The sequence below is a fragment of the Nuphar pumila genome, chromosome 12 (assembly GCF_984573655.1).
Source record: "Nuphar pumila chromosome 12, dmNupPumi1.hap1.1, whole genome shotgun sequence".
In the NCBI taxonomy this organism is placed as follows: domain Eukaryota; kingdom Viridiplantae; phylum Streptophyta; class Magnoliopsida; order Nymphaeales; family Nymphaeaceae; genus Nuphar; species Nuphar pumila.
The window spans coordinates 21,189,654-21,213,327 of record NC_143260.1 but is presented as its reverse complement, the minus strand read 5'-3'; the positions used below and the strand labels follow the sequence as shown (position 1 = coordinate 21,213,327).

General features: G+C 37.6%; 1 protein-coding gene across 3 annotated transcripts in view; it reads right to left on the bottom strand.

Annotated features, from left to right (window-relative positions):
* Positions 1 to 8,096: 8,096 nt before the first annotated feature.
* LOC149820253 (serine/threonine protein phosphatase 2A 55 kDa regulatory subunit B beta isoform-like) overlaps positions 8,097 to 23,674 on the bottom strand; it is a 34,758-nt gene continuing 19,180 nt past the window's right edge. Inside the window, exons 5-14 of one of the 3 annotated variants that reach the window (XM_089983913.1) lie at positions 20,479 to 20,691; positions 20,142 to 20,233; positions 17,628 to 17,746; positions 13,254 to 13,377; positions 12,996 to 13,119; positions 10,200 to 10,268; positions 10,026 to 10,117; positions 9,852 to 9,929; positions 8,826 to 8,893; positions 8,097 to 8,681 (exon numbers count right to left, since the gene is read on the bottom strand). In XM_089983913.1, coding sequence (XP_089840039.1) covers positions 8,545 to 8,681; positions 8,826 to 8,893; positions 9,852 to 9,929; positions 10,026 to 10,117; positions 10,200 to 10,268; positions 12,996 to 13,119; positions 13,254 to 13,377; positions 17,628 to 17,746; positions 20,142 to 20,233; positions 20,479 to 20,691 — 1,116 coding nt within the window. In that variant the 3' untranslated portion in view covers positions 8,097 to 8,544. The remainder of the gene's footprint in view (positions 8,682 to 8,825; positions 8,894 to 9,851; positions 9,930 to 10,025; positions 10,118 to 10,199; positions 10,269 to 12,995; positions 13,120 to 13,253; positions 13,378 to 17,627; positions 17,747 to 20,141; positions 20,234 to 20,478; positions 20,692 to 23,674) is intronic. The other 2 variants (XM_089983914.1, XM_089983915.1) reach the window with 2 other exon arrangements.

The following is a 23,674-nucleotide window of genomic DNA, read 5'->3' as shown; positions in this document are numbered from 1 at the left end:
TGTGTGTGGGTGTGTGTGGGTGTTCTCTTGTGAAGTTGTTCAAGGGTCATCATGTTATGGTGGCCTGTTTACTCAATACAAGGAGTGACCAGCAGTGCACGTGACGTACATGCTTGATTATATCCCAGAAGCAAAGTTGATCACTACCCCTCTGCACCCGGGTTTAACCTCGGTAGGGCAACTATCGCTTTTAAGAAAGTGCCTTTGTAGCAGGCCTCCAATCATCAGTCTCATCGATTCCTGCAGAAAAAATACCAGAAATTTCAACAATTTAAAAGCGACATCCTAGCTTCATGGCATCCATTGTGAAGGTTGAAAATCAAGAGATTCAAAAGTTGTCTCAGTTCGATGGGACCAACTTGAAGCGCTGTCAAAATAAAGTCATAATCCTCCTGACCATGGCCAAAGTGGTGTACGTGATGACTGAACCCTGCCCTCTAGAATAAGAAGAAGAAACCATTGCTGAGAACATGAAGCATTGCAAGTGGAAGGAAGATAACTATGTATGCTGAGGGGCACATTCTGAATGCCTTGTCCTACCCATTGTTTGATATCTATTATGAAGTAAACTGTGCAAAAGCTTCAGAATAGATACAACACAGAAGATGCAGGAAACCATAAGTTTTTTGTTAGCAAATATATGGATTTCAAGTTTTTTATGACTAACCTCTTTTACCTCAAGTTGATCAAATGCAATTATTGGCTCATCAACTTAAGGTATAAGGCATAAACCTTGATGAGTCTTTTCAAGTGGCTACGATAATTAAAAAATTATTGAACTCATGAAAAGACTATCGTAATGTGTTAAAACATAAAAATGAAGATTTTACTTTGAAACAACTTTTTTCTCATCTTCGGATTAAAGAATAAGCACATTGTTGAGATAAAAAAAAGTTAAAGAAGTAGGTACCAAAGTGAATATGGTGGATCATAAGCCAAGGTTGAAACTCGGTTTAAATTTTAAAAACACGAAACCCAATCTTTTTAAGAAATCCAAATGAGAGATTATTTTTTGTTATGTGTGTGGCAAACCGAGGCAGTATTTGAGAGAGTGTTGTCATCCCAAAAGACAGGGCACCAAGATAGAAACTCCTGAATAGAACCTAGTGGTTATAGTAAGATCAATTTTTATGGTTCAAATGAATGGAGAGTGGTATGTAGATTAAGGGTCTACAATTCACACTTATAATAACCGCAATATGTTTAAAACATACGATGTTGTATGGAAAGACAATTGAATCTACATGGGAGACTCTCATCCTACAAAGATTGAAGGGAAAGGGACAATGAAACTCAAATTAACATTCGGGAAAAGTCGTGTATCATGTACCAACTGTGAGTAAGAACCTCACAACATATAGTTTTAAGCTTGTATTTGAATCTCAAAATTTAATATTGTTGAAAAAATGTGTGTTTATTGAAAAAAAATTGCTTTTTATGGTTTGTTCAAACTAAATGTGATCAATAATAATACTTGTACTTTTATTTACTTGCTTGACTCACTTGAAGTATGGCATGCTAGACATGGTCATGTGTATTTTGGATTTATTAAGAAAATAAGTAAACTAGGATTAATTCTTGTTTGCAAGCATGGTCATAATAATAAATGTGATATGTGCATTTAAGCAAAGTTTAAAAAAAAAACTTTTCATGTAGTGGAAAGAAGTTCTAACATTCTTGGACTCATATATAGTGACATTTGTGATTTGAAAAATATTCCAACTTGTGGGGAATCTGTATTTTATAGCTTTCATTGATGATTTCTTCAAATTTGCTTATATTTATCTTATGAAAAACAAAGATGAGTCTTTTGAAAAATTCAAGATTTTTAAAGCTAGAGTTGAGAATTTTCATAAGAGCAAAATTACATCATTTAGATCAGATAGAAGTGAAAAATATTTATCTCATGATTTTATCAAATTTTGTAAAGAACACGATATACATAGACAAAACATTGCACCTTATACTTTCGAGCAAAACAGAAAAATATAACTTTAATTGATACGGTGAATGAAATATTTATTAGTTCAGGTCTTGATTTTAATTTGATGGGAGAAGTTTTACTTAGTGCATGTTATATCTTAAATTGTGTCCTTACAAATTATTAAAAAATAAAAAACCAAATTTAAGTTACCTTAAAGTTTGGGGTTGTGTTGCTTATGTCAGATTGAATGAGCCTCAACAAATTAAGTTAGTACCTAAAACTAGCACTTGTCATTATTAACTACTCTCAAAAGAACAACACATATAGATTTATGAATTTAGAGACTATAGTAATTTGTGAACTTACTTTCTTCTCCAAACAATCTTTGTGAACTTGTATCCAAAACACGTGTTTTAAAACATGAAAATCTATAAATTAAAAAAAGTAAGAGAGCAAGAAAACCAAAGGATTTTCGAACAAATTTCCATCTCTACATATTGACAAAGATCCATTAACCTTTTACGAAGTTATATCCTCACCTGATGCAACATCCTAGAAAGAAGCTATTCAAAGTAAAATTGATTTTATTCTAATTAAAAATAAAACATGGGTTTTAACTGGATTACCACATGATTTTAAATCATTTGGTTGTAAATGCATTTTCAAAAGAAAATTTAGAGCTGATGGATCAATTGACAAATTTAAAGCAAGATTAGTAGCAAAAGGCTTTAAACAAAAATTTGGGATTGATTATTTTGACATGTATGCTCTGGTCCCTAGAATCACTTCAATGAGAGTTCTTATATCCTTAGCTTCAATTTTTAAGCTTAAAATTCATCAAATGGATGCTAAAACTATATTTTTAAATGATAAATTATAAAAAAAATTATATGAAATAACCTAAAGGTTTTGTAGTTCTTGGTCAAGAAAATAAAGTTTGCAAACTTCTTAAGTTCTTATATGGATTAAAACTAGCTCCAAAACAATAGCATGAAAATTTTGACAAGTGATTTTTAGTTATGAATTTAATACCCTTGAATCTGAAAAATGTATTTATACTAAGGTTAATCATGAAAACATAATCATAATTTGTTTATATGTAGATGACATGTTGATACTTAGCAATAGTATAGAACGCATAAATGAGACTAAAAAGTTCTTGACAATTAATTTTGATACGAAAGATATGGGTCATGCGATTCTGAGAATCAAACTTATTAGACATGAACTTATATATGATTTAACTCAAGCACATTACATTGAAAGATTGCTTAGAAATTTTAATTGTTTTGATAGCAAGGTTCTTGAGACTTTGTTTGAATCCAATGTTAAATTATTTAAATATTTTGAAAAAGGCATTTCTCAACTTAAGTATGCTAATATTATTGGTAATCTTAAGTATGCTACGAATGGAACTAGACTGACATACTATTTTTGCATGAAAAAATTAAATAAATATACTAGAAATCCATGACCTGGGTTTTGGGATACAATCGGTGCATCTCGTGAGTCGTGCAGGATGAAAATCGCTATTTTTACACCTTTTGTAACAAACATGGGACGCGATGGATGGCGGATGCGTGGAACGTCATCCACCATATACAAAATACCGTATAAACATCGCCCCCCCACCCCCCGCGTTACAAAAATAACGAGGATGGGGGAAACAAATTTAAAAAAAAGGGGTGTCTCGATGGGGGTGACGGACTCTCTCTCTCTCTCTCACACTCTTTGCAGCGAGATCTAAGTTCACTAGGGTGCCCAGGAAAGACAGTTTCCACGACCATGATGGGCAATCCGGCGGCAATGTGTTTTTCGGCAGTGCGGCCACCGTCTGAAGAAGGCGTGGATGGACATCTACATGCCTGTCTATGAGCAGATGAAGATCGACATCCGTATAATCTCAAGGTCGGTTTTCTTCCATACCCATCTTCTCTGGTGCCTTCTTTCGCTAAATTTCTGGAGGTTTTAAGGTTTGTGGGGGGGGGGGGGGGGGAGGGTCTTGATCTTTTTTGGAGATGGGGAATGAGTGTTTTTCGTTTAATTTGCTTGCTTTTTCCTTTTTTGAACATCCCTTGATTGGTTTTTGTGTTGTTGGTTTTTCTTCTTTGGTTCGTGTCTCATGTTTGGATAATTCTTCTTGCTTTTCCTCTGTTTTCCTACCTTTTCAAATAGTTTTTTTTTGTTTCCTATGGTGATTCTAATTAAGCGGATCATATGTTTTTTCTAGGTTTTTTGTGGGTTTTGTTTATGTAAATTTAGGACTACCATCATTGTTTTATCATTTTTTCCTACTTTTTCTTTTTCTCTCTTGCGGAGGAAAATATGATGGATGGTTGTTTTGAATTAGGATTTTTTGTATATTAAAGGCAATTTGTATGATAAGCACGAATAGTTTTTTTCTTTTTAGACTTCTTTCTTATTGATTTTTTAGTTTTTGTCCTTTGCTTTAATGAAGAAACCCAACTCAAAGTTCATAAATTGGATTATCTTTGATATTTTTACTCTATAACATTGTTGTAGCAATGAAATTCATTGTTTACACTTCAGTAGTGTGGTTAGCTTTGAGGTGAGGGTATTGCATAGAGACCTAGCATGGCCATATTTTTTTATGTAAAATAGTGGGTGGATTGGGTTATACGATCCAAAATGAAATAATCTGACCCGTATTTCATGTTTGTCCAAGTTGTTCGCACATCATCATCAAACAACGGACATTTGGAGCATAGCGTCCGAATACGGTCCAAACAAATGTTGGACTTAGTACAATTGTTACGAAATGAACATAACTAATGTTTTGTTTTGTTCATTTTGTTCAACCCTGGACAAACCATCAAACATACCCTAAAGGGACATTGGACTATAGGTTCTTCTACGTGAAGGAACCCGCTAACCTTGAAGGATATAAATATGCAAATTAGAATTCGGATAAAGATGTTTCTATATCCACAAGCATATGAGTCTGTACCCTTGGATGTAGAAAAATAACATGAGCATCTAAGAAGCAAACCATCATAACCCAATCCACTATGGAGGTTGAGCTTATAGCACTAGCATATGCTAGTATGAAAGTCGAATGGTTGAGGAATCTCTTGATTAAGATTTCACTGGGTAGCAAACCCTTGCCTCATGTAGCAATTCATTATGATAGTCAAGCTGATATATATAAAGCAGAGAGCAATATACACAATGAAAAATCTAAACATATCAGTCTAAAGTACAATAATGTGAATAATTTATTCAAGCATGAGTAATTTTAGTAGAATATGTGAAATCTTGCCAAAATATGGCAGATCCACTTACCAAAGGCCTTTTACAAAAAATCATTGAACATACATATGAGGGAATGAGGTTAAGACCTACTAAAAAAATTACTGGTGATGAAAACCCAACCAAGTGACGTGGTTCAATTGTTTGGGCCATCGTGGGTGCATGCTACCAGTTTAGATCATAATGGGTGCATACAGCCCATTTTGATCTTAATGGCCTTTATGGACCCATTCAAACTAGGTCTATATAAACCCCATCTACCACAAGTCAGACCATACGTGAACTATGGTGGCATGTCTACTCAATGCAAGGAGTGACCGATAGTGCACATGAGGTGCATGCTTGGTTGTATCCCAAAGGTGAGGTTGATCACTACCCCTCTGCAAACAGGTTCAACCTCGGTGGGGCAAATGTGGCTTTTAAGAAAGCGCCTATTCAGCCTACAAACATCAGTCTCATCGATTTCTGCAGAAAAATACCAGAAATTCCAACAATGACCACAGTTATAAACTCGTGGAGGACGTCCCTTACTGCAAAGTCAAAGCTGGATGGATTCCCTAGTTATGAAAGACGGACATCAAGGGCTTTACCAACAGGAGACTCGTTTTGATACTACTGTTTTGACTCATAACTTGGTTGCACTCTTCGGGAGGTACATTATGGTTTGCCTCAGTACTCTCATGTTCCTGCCTCAGTACTCTCATGTTCCCTGCTGTTTGAGAGTAGTGATGTTCTCAAAACACTGAATTGGGAATGGAGTTGGCATCCCCAAGACCGCATTTCAACACCAAGTGTTGTTCCCATCGCAGTGCAAGGCTTCCAAACAGAGCTAGAGTGATAACTACATTGAGACAAGGAGCTAAAGCATACAGATTTTTTTGTTCCAACCTTTGCCAATACTTATTTGAAGCCTGTTGCTCCTCATACCTGTCTTCGGGCTATGTGGGTCGGCCTAAAACATTAAAGCTGAAGGGTGTAAAGAGTTGGTACCTACAGTGCATGTCCCTTGTCACAAGGCTGATGCAGCAGACTCCTTGGTGGGCAAAGTGGGAGGCCTTGAGGTTTTACACCGCTGGCCACGATGACCATAGCTTGGTAGGAGCAGGACTTTTCAGTACAACAAGTCTCCCGACCTAGTGTTGGTTTCCTCCTGTAATAAACCCAAAAAAAATGCCAACTGAACTCAGTCATAGTATTCAAATGAGATGGCAGCCTCTCAGGTTGTGTTGATAGCATCTACCTTGGTCCTTACTGCTAGCATCATGAGGATAAGAGTGGTTGTGTTCATCCAAAGCCTATATGGAACAAGGCTTTTAATCTCTTATAGTTGGCATTTCAATGAATTCCTCAACAGTGGATGGTTAGGTCGCACTACTTGGTTTCGAACCCCATGGGTGTTACCCCCCTGCTTGCCTATCAATAAAATAAAATAAAATAACTAAGGTTGTGTGTTTATAAGAAAATTGGATTGGATCCAGTCCTCAGTTCTGAGGACTGAATCCATTTTTTTTAGGAATTAAAAGAACAATCCAGAACCCAATTAGCAGAGGAGTGCAGTGTTATTTGTTGCCTGAAGAATTCGGACTCCAAGCAGACTTATTTTAAGAATACCAGGAAACCCGATATGCCAGTTTTTGTCAGTTGCAAAGATGGGAACCTAAACCTATAGATGTGATTAACATGGTTAAAATAGTGGGAATAGACCCTTAGAACAATTTTTTTGACATAAAAATATGGTTTTTAATTATAAGGGTTGAAAATTCGATACATTGTAGGCTGTTGATTTTTCAACTCCCAGGAAATATGGGACACATCAGAAAAACATATTCAATTGCTGGTTTCTACTTAACCAAATATGTAGAACATATCTGAAGGGTCAGATGTATAAAAATATAACAAAAAATTAGAGTTTTTTAGTAAAGAGGTCTATACCCACGAGGATAGTAAACATTACCCTATCATTAATCATCTTATATGGTGCAACCAGTGACGCTTTCTTGCTTTGATCAGTGATTTGGACCTTGCATTTCTTCTGCCATCAACTGATCCAATCTCTTGTTTTTTTTTGGGCTAAGCCAAGGCAAAAACCACCCCATCATCAACCACGTACATTGGCAGGCCTTCTATTGGTACTAACACCGCCCAACAGAATGTACACCCAGCTTTGACCTTGTGGCAATAGGACATTCCATGTGGGTTTCAAACTTGTGACATCCTTTAGTTTTTTTCGACAGAGAGCTGGGGTTAGACAGACCCCTACCAGTTATACAACCATATCATTTGGGGTTCGAACTTGCAATGGCTCAACAATAGAATTGATGTGACCGCTATAGATGGGCATACCGAGGACCAATTCATCATTGTATCCCTTCTGATATTTTTCTCTCTACACAATTACTAATACCCTTATTGTGATTCCCAATACAAGAGTCACACAAGGTGACGTGCACTAACTGCTTCTGCCAGATAAGCGAGGGAGCCCCCGTTGGTAACTTGTTGACATGCAAGAATCTCCAATAACAGAGTGGAGACCTAATGGGCAGGCACCTTTTTTTTTCAGTGTCGCTGCAAATGAATCAAGTGAATTTTGTAGTCAAATCATCTCATCCCCATCCCAAGGTGGCACGTGATCTTCAGTCCCCAACAAAATTGACAAAAATGGATTTTCAATCTTTTTCAAGTAAACAAGTAGCATACAAACACTCGTACACCTCTGCCAGGATGTTGGAACATGTTTCATAATCTAAAAAGAAAAAAAGAATGATTTATAATAATAATAATAAATTCCACTTGCATCTCGGAACAAGGATCATGGCAGTCCCACTCAAATCACAAAGTTGATATAACCAAACATGGGATCCGTACAGTATAACACAGAGAGTATTCTCATTACTGGACGAACTGAATGAAAACCAGAGGATCAAAAATAGATGAACACGAATGATTCATGATATAACTTTCGCATGCGCCCAAAGTGTTAGTCCAACAAATACAAGCCCCAATGCCCCACGGGCCACACAGCAAAGCCATTGCCAGATTCCCTGTGGTCTCCACACTTTTGGGTAGTGAGAGACACTTCCTTGGTTGTTGAAGAGCTAAGAGTCAGAAAAGACCTCAATCTTTTCTACAAAGAATCAGAATTGAGCAGCTTGCTCCGAAAAAAAAAAAGAACATATTTTACTTCCTCATGGATGCACGTCATCTCGTGGGCCCGATTCCTGAAATGCTACAATCTAGGGATGCCGAGGCTTTGAGGTGCACGGTCTCCATTTCATTAGTTGCTTGAAACCTCAGCTCCTTCACTATTAGCACCACCAAAAACATGCCAATCAATGTGTGTTGAGACCATATTACGCATAATACATGTAGAGGCTGTTCGCAGCTGCGCATGCAATCGAATTTTCCGACGGGTGCCACGCTAGGTGGAGCAACTTTGTTGTGAAATCAAAGGCACCCCCATTTGCATCAACACCTGGGCTCTCGGCACCTGTTACAGATTCATGCACCTCATTGTAGAAAAAAAAAAGAATAGCACAAGAAAAAGGAACACTTCTAAACACGAGTTCCAACAGAAAAAGCATCAAATTAAATGAGGTGACAATGTCATGCAAATGGGAAGTTGACGGTTTACCCCGTCTAACAACTCGGGTGAGGCTGCTCAGAGATCTGGAGGGCCTTGAGGGGGTCACCCCTTGTCTCCTATAAGAAATCAGATCACATGAAGGAAACAAACATCAATAACCAAATCCATCGTCCCCTGTGTGTGTGTGTGTGTGTGTGTGTGTGTGTGTGCGCTCGTGTAAAGCTTGTGCAAAATGGTCGTTATAGCTTCCTTAACCCACAGAAGTTACATGCAATTATCCACATGCTAAAAAAACAGCAGCTCCAAGAGGTAACGTTTACAGCAAACATGATCAACCACAAATTTTCCTACTATCAGATACTCCATAAATCTCATCAACCACAACTTGTTTTACATTGAATGTAAACCATAAAAACTCAGGACCTAATCATACAAAAATGTGCATGATCCAAGATGATCAACACAGACACATGACCATCATCAATAAATCTGAGGCTAAACCCTTTCTTTAATCTCCTTACAAGCTCAATGCAACAACTTTCCAGTACTGTTTATTAAAATTTTGAAATAGGACACCAAGGACCTTGATTCAATTTTCAACTATATAAGCAGCAGATTAGATGCCTTTAATGAGGAGTTCTAAATGTATCCACTTCTACTGATTCCGACATTTGTAGCATAAATTTTAACCCATTCAATGTGGATGTGAGAGTTGGTTATTCACAAGGGAAAAAAGGGTTATCGGTTTTGGTTATCCTTTGGCTCCAAGCAGGTCACCCCTTTAATTTAGAGCCAAGGGAAACCCGCTAACCAATCAAAACAAAACATAATGCAACCTTGAGATATATCAATCATCTTAGTTCATATTAACATGGTCCAAATATGAAATTCCACATTATGGAGAGGATGCATGATTTGAACCAGACGCAAGAGGGTACATGACCCATTCTTTAGTGAAAGTGGAACTCCAAAGTTTGGGAATTATGCCAGACAAATTGAATGTTAGACAGGGAAATAACAAACTGCATACGTAACAATACCATTTCACTAATTTGAAAATGATAAAAGGATTACCTCATAGGGTTTTTGCTAGCTTCCAAAGTTGACGACTCATTGCAACCAGCAACACAACCAAACACACGAAACAGATTGCTAGTACCACACACAGTCAGTGTCATATATGACCAAAAAGCATAGTGGCAGCTTAAATAGGAAGATAAAGATATCTTTAACATCAAAACTACTAACCTGTAAGAACCTGTGGCTACCCGCAATCCATCTCCGCTCAGACAACACTCAAATTTATCAAAAATCGAATCATTTTCATATAAATCACACAGCTGCACAAACACAATTACTTTCCGGAAAATCAGCCCCATGGCAAGAATAGAACAATTTCAAATCAAAAGTGAGCAAAATTACCTTAGGTCTAAGATACTCGTGAACCTGGAAAGTAGAGACTGGACCAGAATCCATGTTTATGTCCCAGAGCTATAGAGCAAAAGAAACAGATGTAAGCATGTGAAATTGGAGAAAGATGCACTACCATATCACATAGATGACAATCAAATAATAAACTATTATTCATGAATGAACTGAAAAGTTGCACAATATCCAGATCTGCCATCCACATAACTAGGGTAAAACAGCAAAAGATACCAAAAGAATTTTATAGAAGTATTCCAAATGTCATCCAAATCATCAGCTTGCACTCATCACATAAGCTGCCATTTTAGACCAAAAGTAGTGGAAGGTGGAAGCATACATACATGCACATGCACACACAAATGCATGCATTCATCATGGCATGACAAGTGTTCATTCTGAACGAGCATATTTACAAGACTGACAAAAAAACTAAGTTCAAGTTTTCTAATTGGTCGATATGCTGGCAGTATGCAATACGCACACATCATGGTAAATGTTGATCCAAAATGAACACATCTCCAAGAATGCACAGCTCCAGAGCATACACAAAAACCAAATTCAAGCTTTTGCATTTGTTGGTATTTCCAAAGTATGCAATAATATATGTAGTTTAAGATTAACACAAGAACGTGCATGTAGGCACACTCGTGCTGATGAAAACATAAACAGGTGGGGATGAAACTCGGAAGCTTCATAACTAGGAAAAAGGTGTCATATATGAAACCAAGTTGGCATAACAACCAGTGCAGAAATTCAACTGCAAGAAAATAACGTTGCATATGTCACAAATTAGCAATCACAACGGCATAACATGAAAAGGACTAGTATATGAGTTCTATTCACCAGACAAATAACAATTCATCAAAATTAAAAGGTAGTAAATCAGCTAATTCCAGAAAGATGAAGCAATGCATTTTAAAAATGAAGGCTACTGCAAAATTTGTGAACCATGTGAATCTACATCCCCCAAAGAAAAAAAAACAATATTATGCCAATCAGGAACTACAGGAATTCTTTTCATAGACAAATCATCCCAGTAAACATACTTTCAGTACATGATATTCATCCATCAAGCCAGAGATTTAACAAAAAACCTATCCACTACTCGTCTGAAAGCGGTTAAGAACATTTAACATGAAAGCTTTGCAAGCACATGCTCATATACCTATGTCACCTGGGTAACGGTACGGAGGGTACGACACGGCAACTTCAAAAAATTAGGGTACAGGGACATGGCGATATATATATATATATAGTGTGTGTGTGGGTCCAATGCAAGATACATATAATGGTTTGTAGGTCCAATACAGTTTTTAGTAGTTCTTAGTAAAGGAGGGACAGGTTTTAGTAAAAAGAGGGAGTTGTGGGATGATATTCTGAATAAAGGAGGGGGTATAGGTAAAAAATGAAAAGGGTGTCCTGAAGTGACATCCCACCCCACCGCCTTTCTCTCTCTTTGGGGAAGATGAAGAAGAAGATGGAGGAGTTATGTACCTCTCTCTCTCTCTCTCTCTCTCTCTCTCTCTCTCTCTCTCTCTCTCTCTCTCTCTCTCTCTTGATCATCGTCGTTGTCGATCCAAGATTTCCCGATCGGGATGGCACCGAAGGAGCAAAAGGGTTTCTTCGCATCGATCGCGTCTACTTTTCAATTTTGGAAACGCGATGCACAAATCCGGGTACACACTCATAGCCCTCTTTCTCCTTCTTCTTCTTCTTCTTCTCTATGATTAGGGATGGCAGTGGACCGGGGGAAAGCGGGGCCCCACCCCGCCTCGCCCCGTTTGGACCGGGGATTAAGGGTATGAAACGGGGATGGAGGCGGGGACGAAGGTTAAAATCCATCCCCGTCCGGGGGTGGAGGCGGGGATGGACGTGCACTTTTCCCCGCCCCGCCCCGATCCCCGCCTCATCCCCGCCCCGCCTCATCCCCGTTTGAACCGGGGATGGAGGACATGAAGCGGGGATGAAGGCGGGGGTGGAGGATAAAATCCATCCCCGCCGCGGAGGCGGGGCGGGGGTGGAGGATAAAATTTTGAGGCGGGGCGGGGGTGGAGACCTTGTCCCCCGCCCCGCCCCGCCCCACCCCACTGCCATCCCTATCTATGATGTCGAGGGTGGGAAGGGGAGGTATGTGAACATAGATGAGAGATGGAGGGGGAGGAGGGGAATCGAGAGACAGAAAGAGAGATGAGGAGTTTCGGGGAGAGCAGAAAGAGAGTGTTGAGAGTGAGGGTTTCGTGAGAGAGGGAGGAATGGTGGGGTCATATTAGGATTTCGGTTATGCGCTAGACCCGAAACTGCAGCGTAGTGCGGGACCCGACCCACGGTGTACCCACACTACGCCCAGTACTACCCACGCCCAGGTCGAGGCGTGTCGACACAGGTACGACAACCCTTTTGCCGTGTCGTGGTTACATAGTCATATAAAGTACTGATTGTATGTAAAATAGAGCTCAGTTCAGTTGCAGATGATGAATGAGTTTGGTTGCTTTTGGTCTTGTATTCCTTTAATTTTCCCTTTATATTCCATATTGTCAATATTTGCTTAACTCATTCAGTATCAACGAAGTAATATCAATAAGAAAAAGAGAACTAACGAAAGATGTTTTAGTTAACATAACTATCAACCGCTTTTCCTTCTTTAACTACAAAGAAATAATTTTTCGTTACACATGCAGTTTCAAACTCTAACGTGAAAAAATGCATTCTAATAGTATCCACGTTTATAAATGCTTTGTTTCTTATGCATTAAAAAAAAGATTAAAATAAAAAGAATGTGCAACGAAGTACCTTGAGAGTCATATAATCGCGACTAAGAATATATCTTCCATCCTGGGCAAACTTAATGTCTGATATGGAAGCAATAATTTCAGTGAAAAAGGACCTTGAACTAGGAGTCTCATGCTCCTCAAACCTGAAAGGATGGATGAAATCTTTGGTTAGGTTATCAATATGCAAGCGCTGATGGTTATGTAACTTACAAGGACAAGTACTGGAAACCGAGAACACATAATAGACAATATCTTAAATGCCATTAGAAAAACTCACAATTTGGCATGAGTATCACATAGAGCTGATTGCCGCAAGTCAATAAGACGAACTGAACCTTTGGAGCTGCTGTATGCTAATGTATTGCAATGACTAGGATGAAACTCAGCAGAAGTAATTACCTCTGCAAATATATATGTGAGTGAGTAATAAGAACAATGTTGGTCCAACTAAGTGCTGAACACAAATGCATATGACCTAGCCATTGCATGTGGAAATAAGTACTCAAACCTTACAATGCATGTGGAAACCATAATCATAGAGAAAACATGGTAAGCTTTGAGAGTAATGTTTGTCTAACTCAAGCAATGAACATAAACAGACATGACCATTATCATTAGTTTAGATCAACAAGGACAAATAAGCGCTCAAACAGTAAAATGTATGCAGGGACCTTAACCATAGAGGAAAGAAGGTGGCAAGAGATTAAAAGGAATAGGTGTGTGCAGTCTCCGACAACAACAAAAGTATGATCAGCATCTCTCTCATTGAGGAGAGGACCCTCAATGCTCAGTGGTTCACCCAGTTGGGGGTGAGTTTTCTTCATGAGACAAAAGTTAAAAATAAATATTAAAAACAAAAAGAAAATGGATTTCAGGTAACGGGTCCAAACCAACCCCATATGCCTGTCAACATAGGTACTGCAAGTACAGACATATACATGTTTCCAAGAGTGAACCATTGGCAATTATCTGCTCTCTTACAGGTGTTGGTGTTTCTGTTATTATCATTTATTGCTTTTTTTTCAAAAGCATTTCTGTCTTTTAACTTTTTGTTGGATGTAAATATAAGAATTTATAGTCTTAACTACTAAAGAAGAACTCATTTTATTGCCTTTAAGTTTTCCCACAAGCTGCTAATGGGGAAACCATCAAATTTCAACAATCTATATCACTATATGGGTCTCTCCAAATAAACTCACTATATAACTGTCACCTGGGTGTGGGTACGGGGACACGGCTATATATATATATATATATATATATATCACATAAATACAAAATAAATTTAAAATAAACTGAATATAATCTAAATACTATATCTAAAATATATAGTATATACTGAAAATATAATATATAATATTCAGTTCATATAATGAAAATATATGACAAGCAAAATGGCATGTCCAGTACCCGTACCCGTGTCGACACGGATACGCCACCTAAAGTGGTGTGTCCCAGTAACATAGCTATATAACTAGAGGCTACGCTCTTTCCAATTCATACGTCTACATCTAGCGTTTTAATTGTTTGTCACAAGGGACCTTGGCCCTTTCCCCCACCCCAATATTCTGAACGGTATTGAATAAAGCCAATGACTTTCTTAACACTATGCTTGTATTCCATACTACATCCAACATGGTATCTTAAACAAATAGATTACAGGGTCTTATTTGTGCAGAAGAAAAAACTTCCATTATTACATTTCTATCAATAAGCAGTAGTAACTAATAAGTGCCCTGGAGGACGGAATTTGAAGATCATCAGTATACTGTCTTAGTATCACAATTTGCATAGTGACCATGGATAGTGGCTTCCCAAGAAGCTATAGAACGTGGCAAGCATATTGATATTGTACATGTCAGCGCAAGAACTTAAGAACAATAAATGGATTGAATTTCAATCCACAATGGTCAAGATCCATAGTTGTCTTCAACAGCTCCAGCACCTGACAGAATCTAAAAGGTGGGAAATAGGTGAGCATTTAACCCAGTACCAGTAGCAAGAAGCATGATTCTACCATCCAAGTCTGCAACTAATCGTAAAAGCACACAAGAGAACTATTAGCATTGACCACATAACCACCCAAGTCTATATGCCATTTGAAATAAGGATAAACCACAGGCCAATTTGATTTAACAAGTTTATCGCTATAGATGACAGAGTATACCAATTTGTCCTTTTCCCCCTACAGATGGTCAGAAATTCAAGTTGTCCCATATGCTTCCAAGAGATTTATTAGATATCAAAATTCATTGAAGATCAAACAAGATGTGCCTTTGATCCCTTCTAGTAATCAGAAAAGCAAGAATAGTTGATAGATTCAAGATAAACATGCATTTACAAAGTACCATCTCAATTCATTCTATTGCATCAAACCTGGGATGTGATACGGATCAGAAGGATGAACCAGACGCGGATAGTTATAATAACGTCATCTTTCAATAAAAACTTCAGTTTGAGGCAAAAGATAAAGATCATTTTTATCAGAGAAAGGACCTCCAAATTGGTAGATCTATTCACTATATCAATAGTCAGCCTGACCTGGTGTATCAAAAGGGATTCGTCTTTTTATTAACTTGTACACAATAGGTCAAAAAGATACAAAAACTTGAATGGGTTAATCAACCACAAGGATAAATCAGAAAAAGAACCCATTATTGGTTTTACATTTTATTGAAGAATTATAGGACTTTCAGATCAAGCTACAGCTACAGGAGTCAGTTGGCACACTAGCTTATGGACATATTCAAGTTATTTTGGTGGCAGCTCTTTCATAACATTTTCTCCTTTTCATTACTCTTGTTCAAGATCTTTTCTTTTCTTTTCTGAAAACATGAAATAAAGCTCATTGTTATGTGATTCCCTATTTAGAAGTATAAAATCAAAAACTCCAAGAGACCATAGTCACTATAGTCCAAAGTCATACAACAACATGCCATGGTATCTAACCACTGCAATCACTAAATGCAAGCCCAAGTCACATGCATCATGAATATCCATCCATGACTATATGTTGTTACCTACATGTGTCTAACAAGCCGGAGATGTTTTTGTCAAATGTTTCATCATTTTTATTTATAAATGAATGTATTTATTTTGGGCATCAAGGAAACACATACAAAAGGCAGGTCATCATGCCCTTCAGCTGTAGAATATGGTGAATACACATGTATCTAACATAATTGCCTTTACAAGTTGTAATGGCATGCTGACATCCAACAACAATCATTGAGTGGAAGATCCTTATAGGAAGGGCCTTTGGCTGCTGCTTGTACACTGTATCCCAGGGTCAGGACATATAACCACGCCCTTCAGAGGTATCAAAAAATGGGGTTGTTAATAAGTGGCATTGGCAAGCACTAGATATATACCAGAGTTTTCAAAACAGGAGTGACATCTGAGAACTATAGTGGCCTAAAAATGCTAATCAACATTTTCAATCCCTTTTGATGTTTTCATACTGTGCCTATCAAAAGGGAAATGTTATGCAAGTTACAATGTATTACTGTTGACAAATAGATACTATATAGAAGTGGCACTAAAGTTATTCCAGAACAATATAAAGATCTTAGATTCAGTGTCTTTTACAGTTGTGGATGTAAGGTTCTTGTGTTTTCTTTTCCTGGTGACTCTAATATGCCATCAAGCAGCTTTCCATTGTCATACCTCTTAGGAATTTTTCAGTAATACTTCTCAGTTCTCACCATTATCAAATAAATAAGCTTTCCTCTTTTGAGAGCAAGATGATCAATGGAAATACTCAATGCAATATCTTGTTATCAACACACAGTACACATAATTGAGCATTTCATCTATGTCACAGAGACTCGGCAAAGCAGGTGCCGCACCCACGTCGACGCGACGTGGGTGCGGCATCCGGTGCGGTCAACACGACCTAGGTGCAGTCAACGCACCCAGGGTCATTTTCGTCTAATTTTTTAACCAAAAAAAAAATCTGTTGCCCGATCAAAAGGGGCTGCGAAAGCGGTTTGCCCTAATCTTCTCCTCTCCTCTCCTGCGCAACTCCGCTCTCTCTCGCCTCCTCTCCTCCCGACATCTCGCAGGGGAGCCCGACGCCACCTCCTCCTCTCCCTCGTAGCAGGTACCCTCTCGCTCTCTTGTTGGGTCGGCAGGGGAGGGGCCGAGCCCCCCTCCCTGCTCCCTCTAATTTCAGGGGAGGGGTCGAGCCCCTCCCTGTTTTCGGCAGGGGAGGGGCCGAGCCCCCCACCCAGGTGCGGGCGTGACAATGTTAACTATTAAAACTTCAAAATTATATTATAATATATATATATATATAATTTTTTACATTTTTGCCCTGCCGCACCCCCGCACCCAAGGTTTTTGAAAGTGCCGCACCCCCGCACCCGCACCCGCACCCGCACCCGCACCCGCACCCGCACCCGCACCCGCACCCGCACCCGCACCCGTGACATAGCATTTCATACATTGAAAATGTCATATCCCTATGATCCCGTCTGAATGGAACTTTCAGCAGCTAATCTGAAAATTTTCAGATAATTCCAACAGACAACATATGCATGCTTCATATCATATTTTCTAAAACAAAACAACATTCAAATGCAGTAATGAATATATATGGGTGGCGCCTAATAGCAGCAAGCATGCCCAGAAAAATAACAAAAACTCATACCAGTGAGATCTTCCATGTTTGCAGGCTTAACATCAACTATATTAAAACTCTGATTGCTTATTTCAAGGTTCCACAAATTAATCCGCAAGTCATCAGCAGATATAAAAGTCTCTCCATCACTGAAAAGGAAAAGCAATTGTTATACAAAACTATCATAGGATAAAATAGTGCAGATTATGCTACCTTTAATTTAATTGGCAAAATGTAACTAAGCACATTGAAAAAAAAAAGTTTAAACTATATCCTAAGTTCCTAACTTTAAATTGCACAAACATTTGCAAGATCAAATCAGCAGTTGAACTGTGAACTCATGCAAGTATGCAACTTGTGCAAATGGCAAGAGCCCGGATAATAATTCATCCTCTACACGAAAAGACAAATACATGGAAACATCATAAATACACCTTAGCAACCTTTTGAAAAGAAAACAATCAGAAATAAGAATATCAACAAAGATGATGATGATGACAATGATGATAAACAACATGATCATAATAACAGTAATAAATATCACAATTAAAGAAAACATTAAGGTAACTATGGAATACAGATATCGTAAATTCTTAAAATGTATACTATTGAGAGGGACAGTGCAGTCAAAAAAATATTGTCAATGACATACTTAGAAAAATAGGACTGCTTCTGCAATGGGATCTGGTCATGCAGGTAGCTTATATTTCAGGCCCAAACTAAAACCAGCAAATTTCCAGCAATAATTACAGAAGGTGTGTGGGTCGGGGGTTTGGTTCAGACATGGGTGACAACACATTCTATACTTGCATAGATAGAAAGGCAATACAGATCTATAAAAGTTACGCAAGCATGAAATGCAATTTATATTATAGCAAAGTCCATGGTTTTCGTAAATCAAGAACTAAATTTAGTTCATACTCGAAAAATACTTAATAATATTTATACTATGAAATGACTTGTTAATTCTGGAAAACATCCTATCTGCTTCCTAAACACTTATCAGTTTGCTTACCAGTTTCTTCCGCTTCTCATTTCACATGAAGTATTATCCATACTTCCTGCATCAGCTCTCAATTCTGATGACTTGGTAACCTCGGCCTATAGCATCTTACTCAGTTCCAATGACATTATATGCATGCAGCCCATTCATCACAAATGCAACAGTTATATAAATGATGTTCAATGAATACATTGGAATTAAAAAAATTTAAGTATGAGATTCACCATTCAAGAAAAACTACCAAACGAACCTAGAATAACTAGGCATAAAAATCACAAAAATATGTAAAATTTAGTCTGAACTAATAAGGGCCAACCCCATAGCCCGAAGGACTTAATGCAAACCAAGGCCACAAACATCTTCAATATGTAGAAAGCTGAAAGTATCATGATATTTTAGAATATATTTTACAAAACAAAAAAATGGCTACATAAATATTGCCAAATTAGATATTATCACATTTAATAGATTCTCCTAATTTCTATTTCTTTTCTGTGTATATTATATTACTTAATAATAATATGATCTATACTACTATTTATAGTTGTATAGTTATAATCGAATAAAGTGGTTATAGTTAAGTTGGTAGTAATAGTATTATATGGTTTTGTTACTGCTTCATTTTTTATTGTTTTAGATTTCCACTATATTTTACCTAGTTTGTCTTATGTATTTGTCTTCTCTTAATTTTGTAAAAATGCATAAAAGAACTAAACTTTGGAAACTTCTTGAGCTATTCCCTTGACAAGAAACTCCCAAGATGACATGCAATGCAACACTGATTAAAAACTTGAAAAGCTCTTTAGTTCCTTGTATGGATCGAAGCTTGGAATGTTCATGCAATTGAAAACAATGGAAAAGAAGGTTATGAAGGCTTTGATGTTATATATAGGGTCTTAAGAGGCTAGATCCAAAGCAATCAACACAGGTCTTCCAATGCCTAAGCTATAGGCCCCTTGTTGGTACAGCGTGCAAGGCTGCAAGCTTCACAAAAATTTAAAAATAAAAAAGGAATAAAAATGTACCACAATAATATGAGAAAGGAACACTAGTAAAAGTTAGAAAGAGAAATTGCAATAATGTAGAAGTTCAAAAACATAAAATTATTACTTGGTACATTAAGTAGTAGAGTAGATGTCGCAGATTAAAAGACAATGAGATCAGATGTATAAGACTCGGGATAATAGCAATGTCAAAGAACTGGAAAAAATAAAATTACTACTATGTACTTTAACTATTAAAGTAGCTGGTAGCCAGGTTTAAAAGGTGCTCCCCTTGAGGACTGATGCATAAGCCACAAGCAAGGCAGAGGCACAAGTGTCAATGCACCTATGCAGGCACAAAAGAATAAGAAGACCATGCAAAAACATGAGCACAAAAAAAGCAATTTATATTAGCCAGCCATTTACATAGAAAACTTAAAGGACAGCCTAGAAGGAAGAAAAGAAATAAAGAAAAAGTAGTACAATAATAATATGGAAAAAAACAGAAGATGGGTCTTAGGCTATCTTGTCCATGTTAAAGAACAGAGATGAATGCACCTGTTGCTTGAAATAGAATTTATGTGATAGTCATGTGCATGAGCATATACTCTTCTACATCTTGCAAGAAGGCTCGTTTCATGGCTAGCCACCTGCCCATAATCCACAAGATTGTGTAAGAACATCAAAGCTAACTGATGGTAAAGCTACAGAAACATTGCATGAGGACAGCTGAATTCCTCACAAAACAACAGAAACTGGAATTCTCAAACAAGCGTAATATAACACAAAACAAATCAACAGGCCAATCACTGACCGCTACAGTATATCATTGCCGCATTACCACTTAAACTACCCTAGTATGATAAATCAAGAAAAAAAATGGGTTAGGTACAACTACCACAGGCAAGTGAAGAGATGGAATCCCCCCTACGGGAAACACAAAGTCATTGTTCAAATAATTATATGGCCTTTCTGAAGTTCCGCCATTCGGGAGATACATCCTACGGCTGGGTGAAGAAGTGCTTGAACCAGCTAAACTACCATTTCCTACAGATAAAGAGGGGTCCACATTCATGTCACAAATTCTCTTCACCTTCTTCTCTTGGACCTGCACAGTAACCAAGAAGAGAACACAAACAGGAAAGGTTTAGAATTGAAAAGACCTGCTAATAACAAAAATTTGGTGAAAATATTTTTGATGGATCGAAACTCAAGTCATGCCTTTTATAATCAACAAGATCAACTAGTAAGTTCAATATTTACATAACCTAAAGTACATCATTAGTGCTAACACTACTGGCATTGATTTTGACTCTTTCATGTTTCAGCGATCAGCTTACGCAAAATCTAAAACCCGATACAGAAGTGTGTCCAAAATTGCAAAAGCACAGTATACGCAGAACAATCACCGCATGGTCCTCTGACAAGATCACAAGACATAATTACAATTAAATTCAACATTTTCTTTTTTATATAAAATCAAACAGAAGAACATTTGAATGGTCTGCAACTATATACAAAAGAGATTTCTTATCTACGGTCCTACTACCATAACCAAAATAATGGCTTGAAATGCAGAAACCACCCGCTATTTCAGGTTCACCCTATGAAGCTGTGAAGCAACTTCTAGAATGCTTCTTTGATGCACTTTGGCAAATAACTACAAGTGGGAGGCATAAAGATAACAACTTAAGATAAATAAAATAAATTTGCACTGAAAGAAACAGATGACATAAGTTATGAAAATGAATTTTCTCCAAGAAACACTGTGCCTGAAAACAAGCCGCAATAAAAATAAATACTGACTCCTCTTAACTCCTTAGGTTGTGGAATTTTAAACAGATTGAGGCTTCTACAAGTGGTCAAAAATAAACAAAATTCGTCAGTTATAAAACAAGTGCCCAAAATCCTTTTTCCAAAATTACCACAAAGCACTAGAACATACTACATAACAGTGCCACAGTGGTGTGACAACCAAGAATCACAAGCTTTGAGCATAAAGCGCACAGCTTAGGCTCAGACCAAGGTCGAGAAGTCTGAACGGAAGGTGAATCTGTTTAAGCGCAATGCTTCACTATGGAGTTGTATGAGTAACCTCGAGAAGATTAGGAGCACAGTCGAATCTCAAAATACATCGCAGAAAATTGATTAGTAGTAATTTCCTAATTCCTATCCTTTCCACTCCAGTAAAGTGTGTTTGTAGACATAACATAAAAATTACTCTATGGTTAAGGATTGTACATTTAAGAAGGGGAGGAGGGGGTCATGAAAAAAGTTCATGGTCCAATACTCCAGCTCCTACCAAACTTGGATTCTAGATTTCACCAGGCTGATTTACCCTCCTTGAGTTGAAGCTAGGTAAATTATATTCCTCTCAGACGGTTGCCTTAACTCTAGCCCAATGTTATCATTACAAACCAGACTAAATGGGAAATTTATACTTTCATAGTTTTAGTTGTCATGCATTTATATAAGTTTGACAGCCAAACCATGTTCAAGAAACCATAAACTAAGAGAACTAGATGCATGCATCACAATATGCGGCTCCCCAACATGCACGATCTCTACTCATCAACCACATCTAGCTGCTAGCATTATATCAGTCATATCAAGAACAGTGAATAACCTAACATACTAAGTAATAACAATAACCAAATAAATAAATAAAGGATGCAAAGCATGAAGAATCTTTAAAGGTAAGGGATGAAAATAGCTTATGACATACTTGTCTATCATGATACTCAAATTATGCACAATAATAATGGTCATCACATATCCCAGCATTGTATGCACAAGAGTGAAGATCAAATGAATACTCAAAAACTCAATAAAGACAAGTATACAGCACATGATGAATTTTAACCAAGCCTGGCATTTAGATATCAGACACCTGATCTTTAAAATGATTACAACCTTATTGATTTTGTCTAACAAATCAAAGTACTGAACTTCCAAGCATAAAATATTTTACAACTTTCACTTACTCTTCTTATATAAGTTCTTGGATTACTGCATCACAACACGGTTAACAAAGCCAACCCTCCTCAAATGAAAAGGAAAGAAACAGTTTTTTTGATATTTAACAAGGAAAATCCAGATAAGGTGGTGCGTCAAGGGAAGAGTGATGCCCTGCCATATGGCCCTCCCCCAAGCGGTTAAAACCCCCCAGCTGCCTCCCTTTCCCACTTAAGGATTCTGCTGCTTCAGCCTTGTGGCAAGGGATGCACACACTGCATGTCGAACTCTTGAAGCAAGGAAAGAAATAGGTTGCAGCTTTGATTTAAATATTTTCAAAGCCATTGGTCCTTTGCATACAGACTACACTGCGCTAGTGTTACCACTGGCAACTGAGTCAACTTTTCCAATTTCATTAATTTATTGATTCAATCAGTATCACACCAGCAATCTAGTATGTTGCCCACAGAACACATAGAGAAAATGCTCAGCAAATCTTTAGCATAGCAACTCAATATTTTGGACAAAGCAAAAACACTGAGGTCCTCATCAACTTGAACCTGTGATCTGGCTAAGACCAATCTTCACTTGGGTCATGTGTCATAATGGTCCAAGGTAGAAATTTTGCTTTCCAACCTTCCAAACACGGAGCTACCTAAAGTTCCAAAGCAACAAATCTGACAGTGAACGCTAATACGGTGATGTTAGGAGAAAGTGAGACAACACTAATGTCTCAACAGTGTCCAGCAAAGTCTAGGTAGGACTTCTATATAGCAACCTTCCAAAGAACTGAATGACCCAAACTTCCAAGCTAACAATTACAATAGAGCGCCCACACCAGAAAAAACAAAAAGGCAAGCCACTGAAAGGTCAATGGTGTCAAATTTGTAATTATATATATATATGTTTTTCTCGCTTTATTTTTCTTTTATTTTCTTTTCTTTTATTTGTAATTGAACTAGTCAACACATGTTGACTAGTCAAACATAAGAGTCGTTGGAGTCCCAACGGCTCTATTTTAAGCCGTTGCGACTCCAACCACTCTCTATGGAGTCCTCCTTTGTGTATAAATATGGGGCAAAGCCCCTACATTATGTATGCTTCTTGCATAAAGGTTATTAATAAAATATTATTTA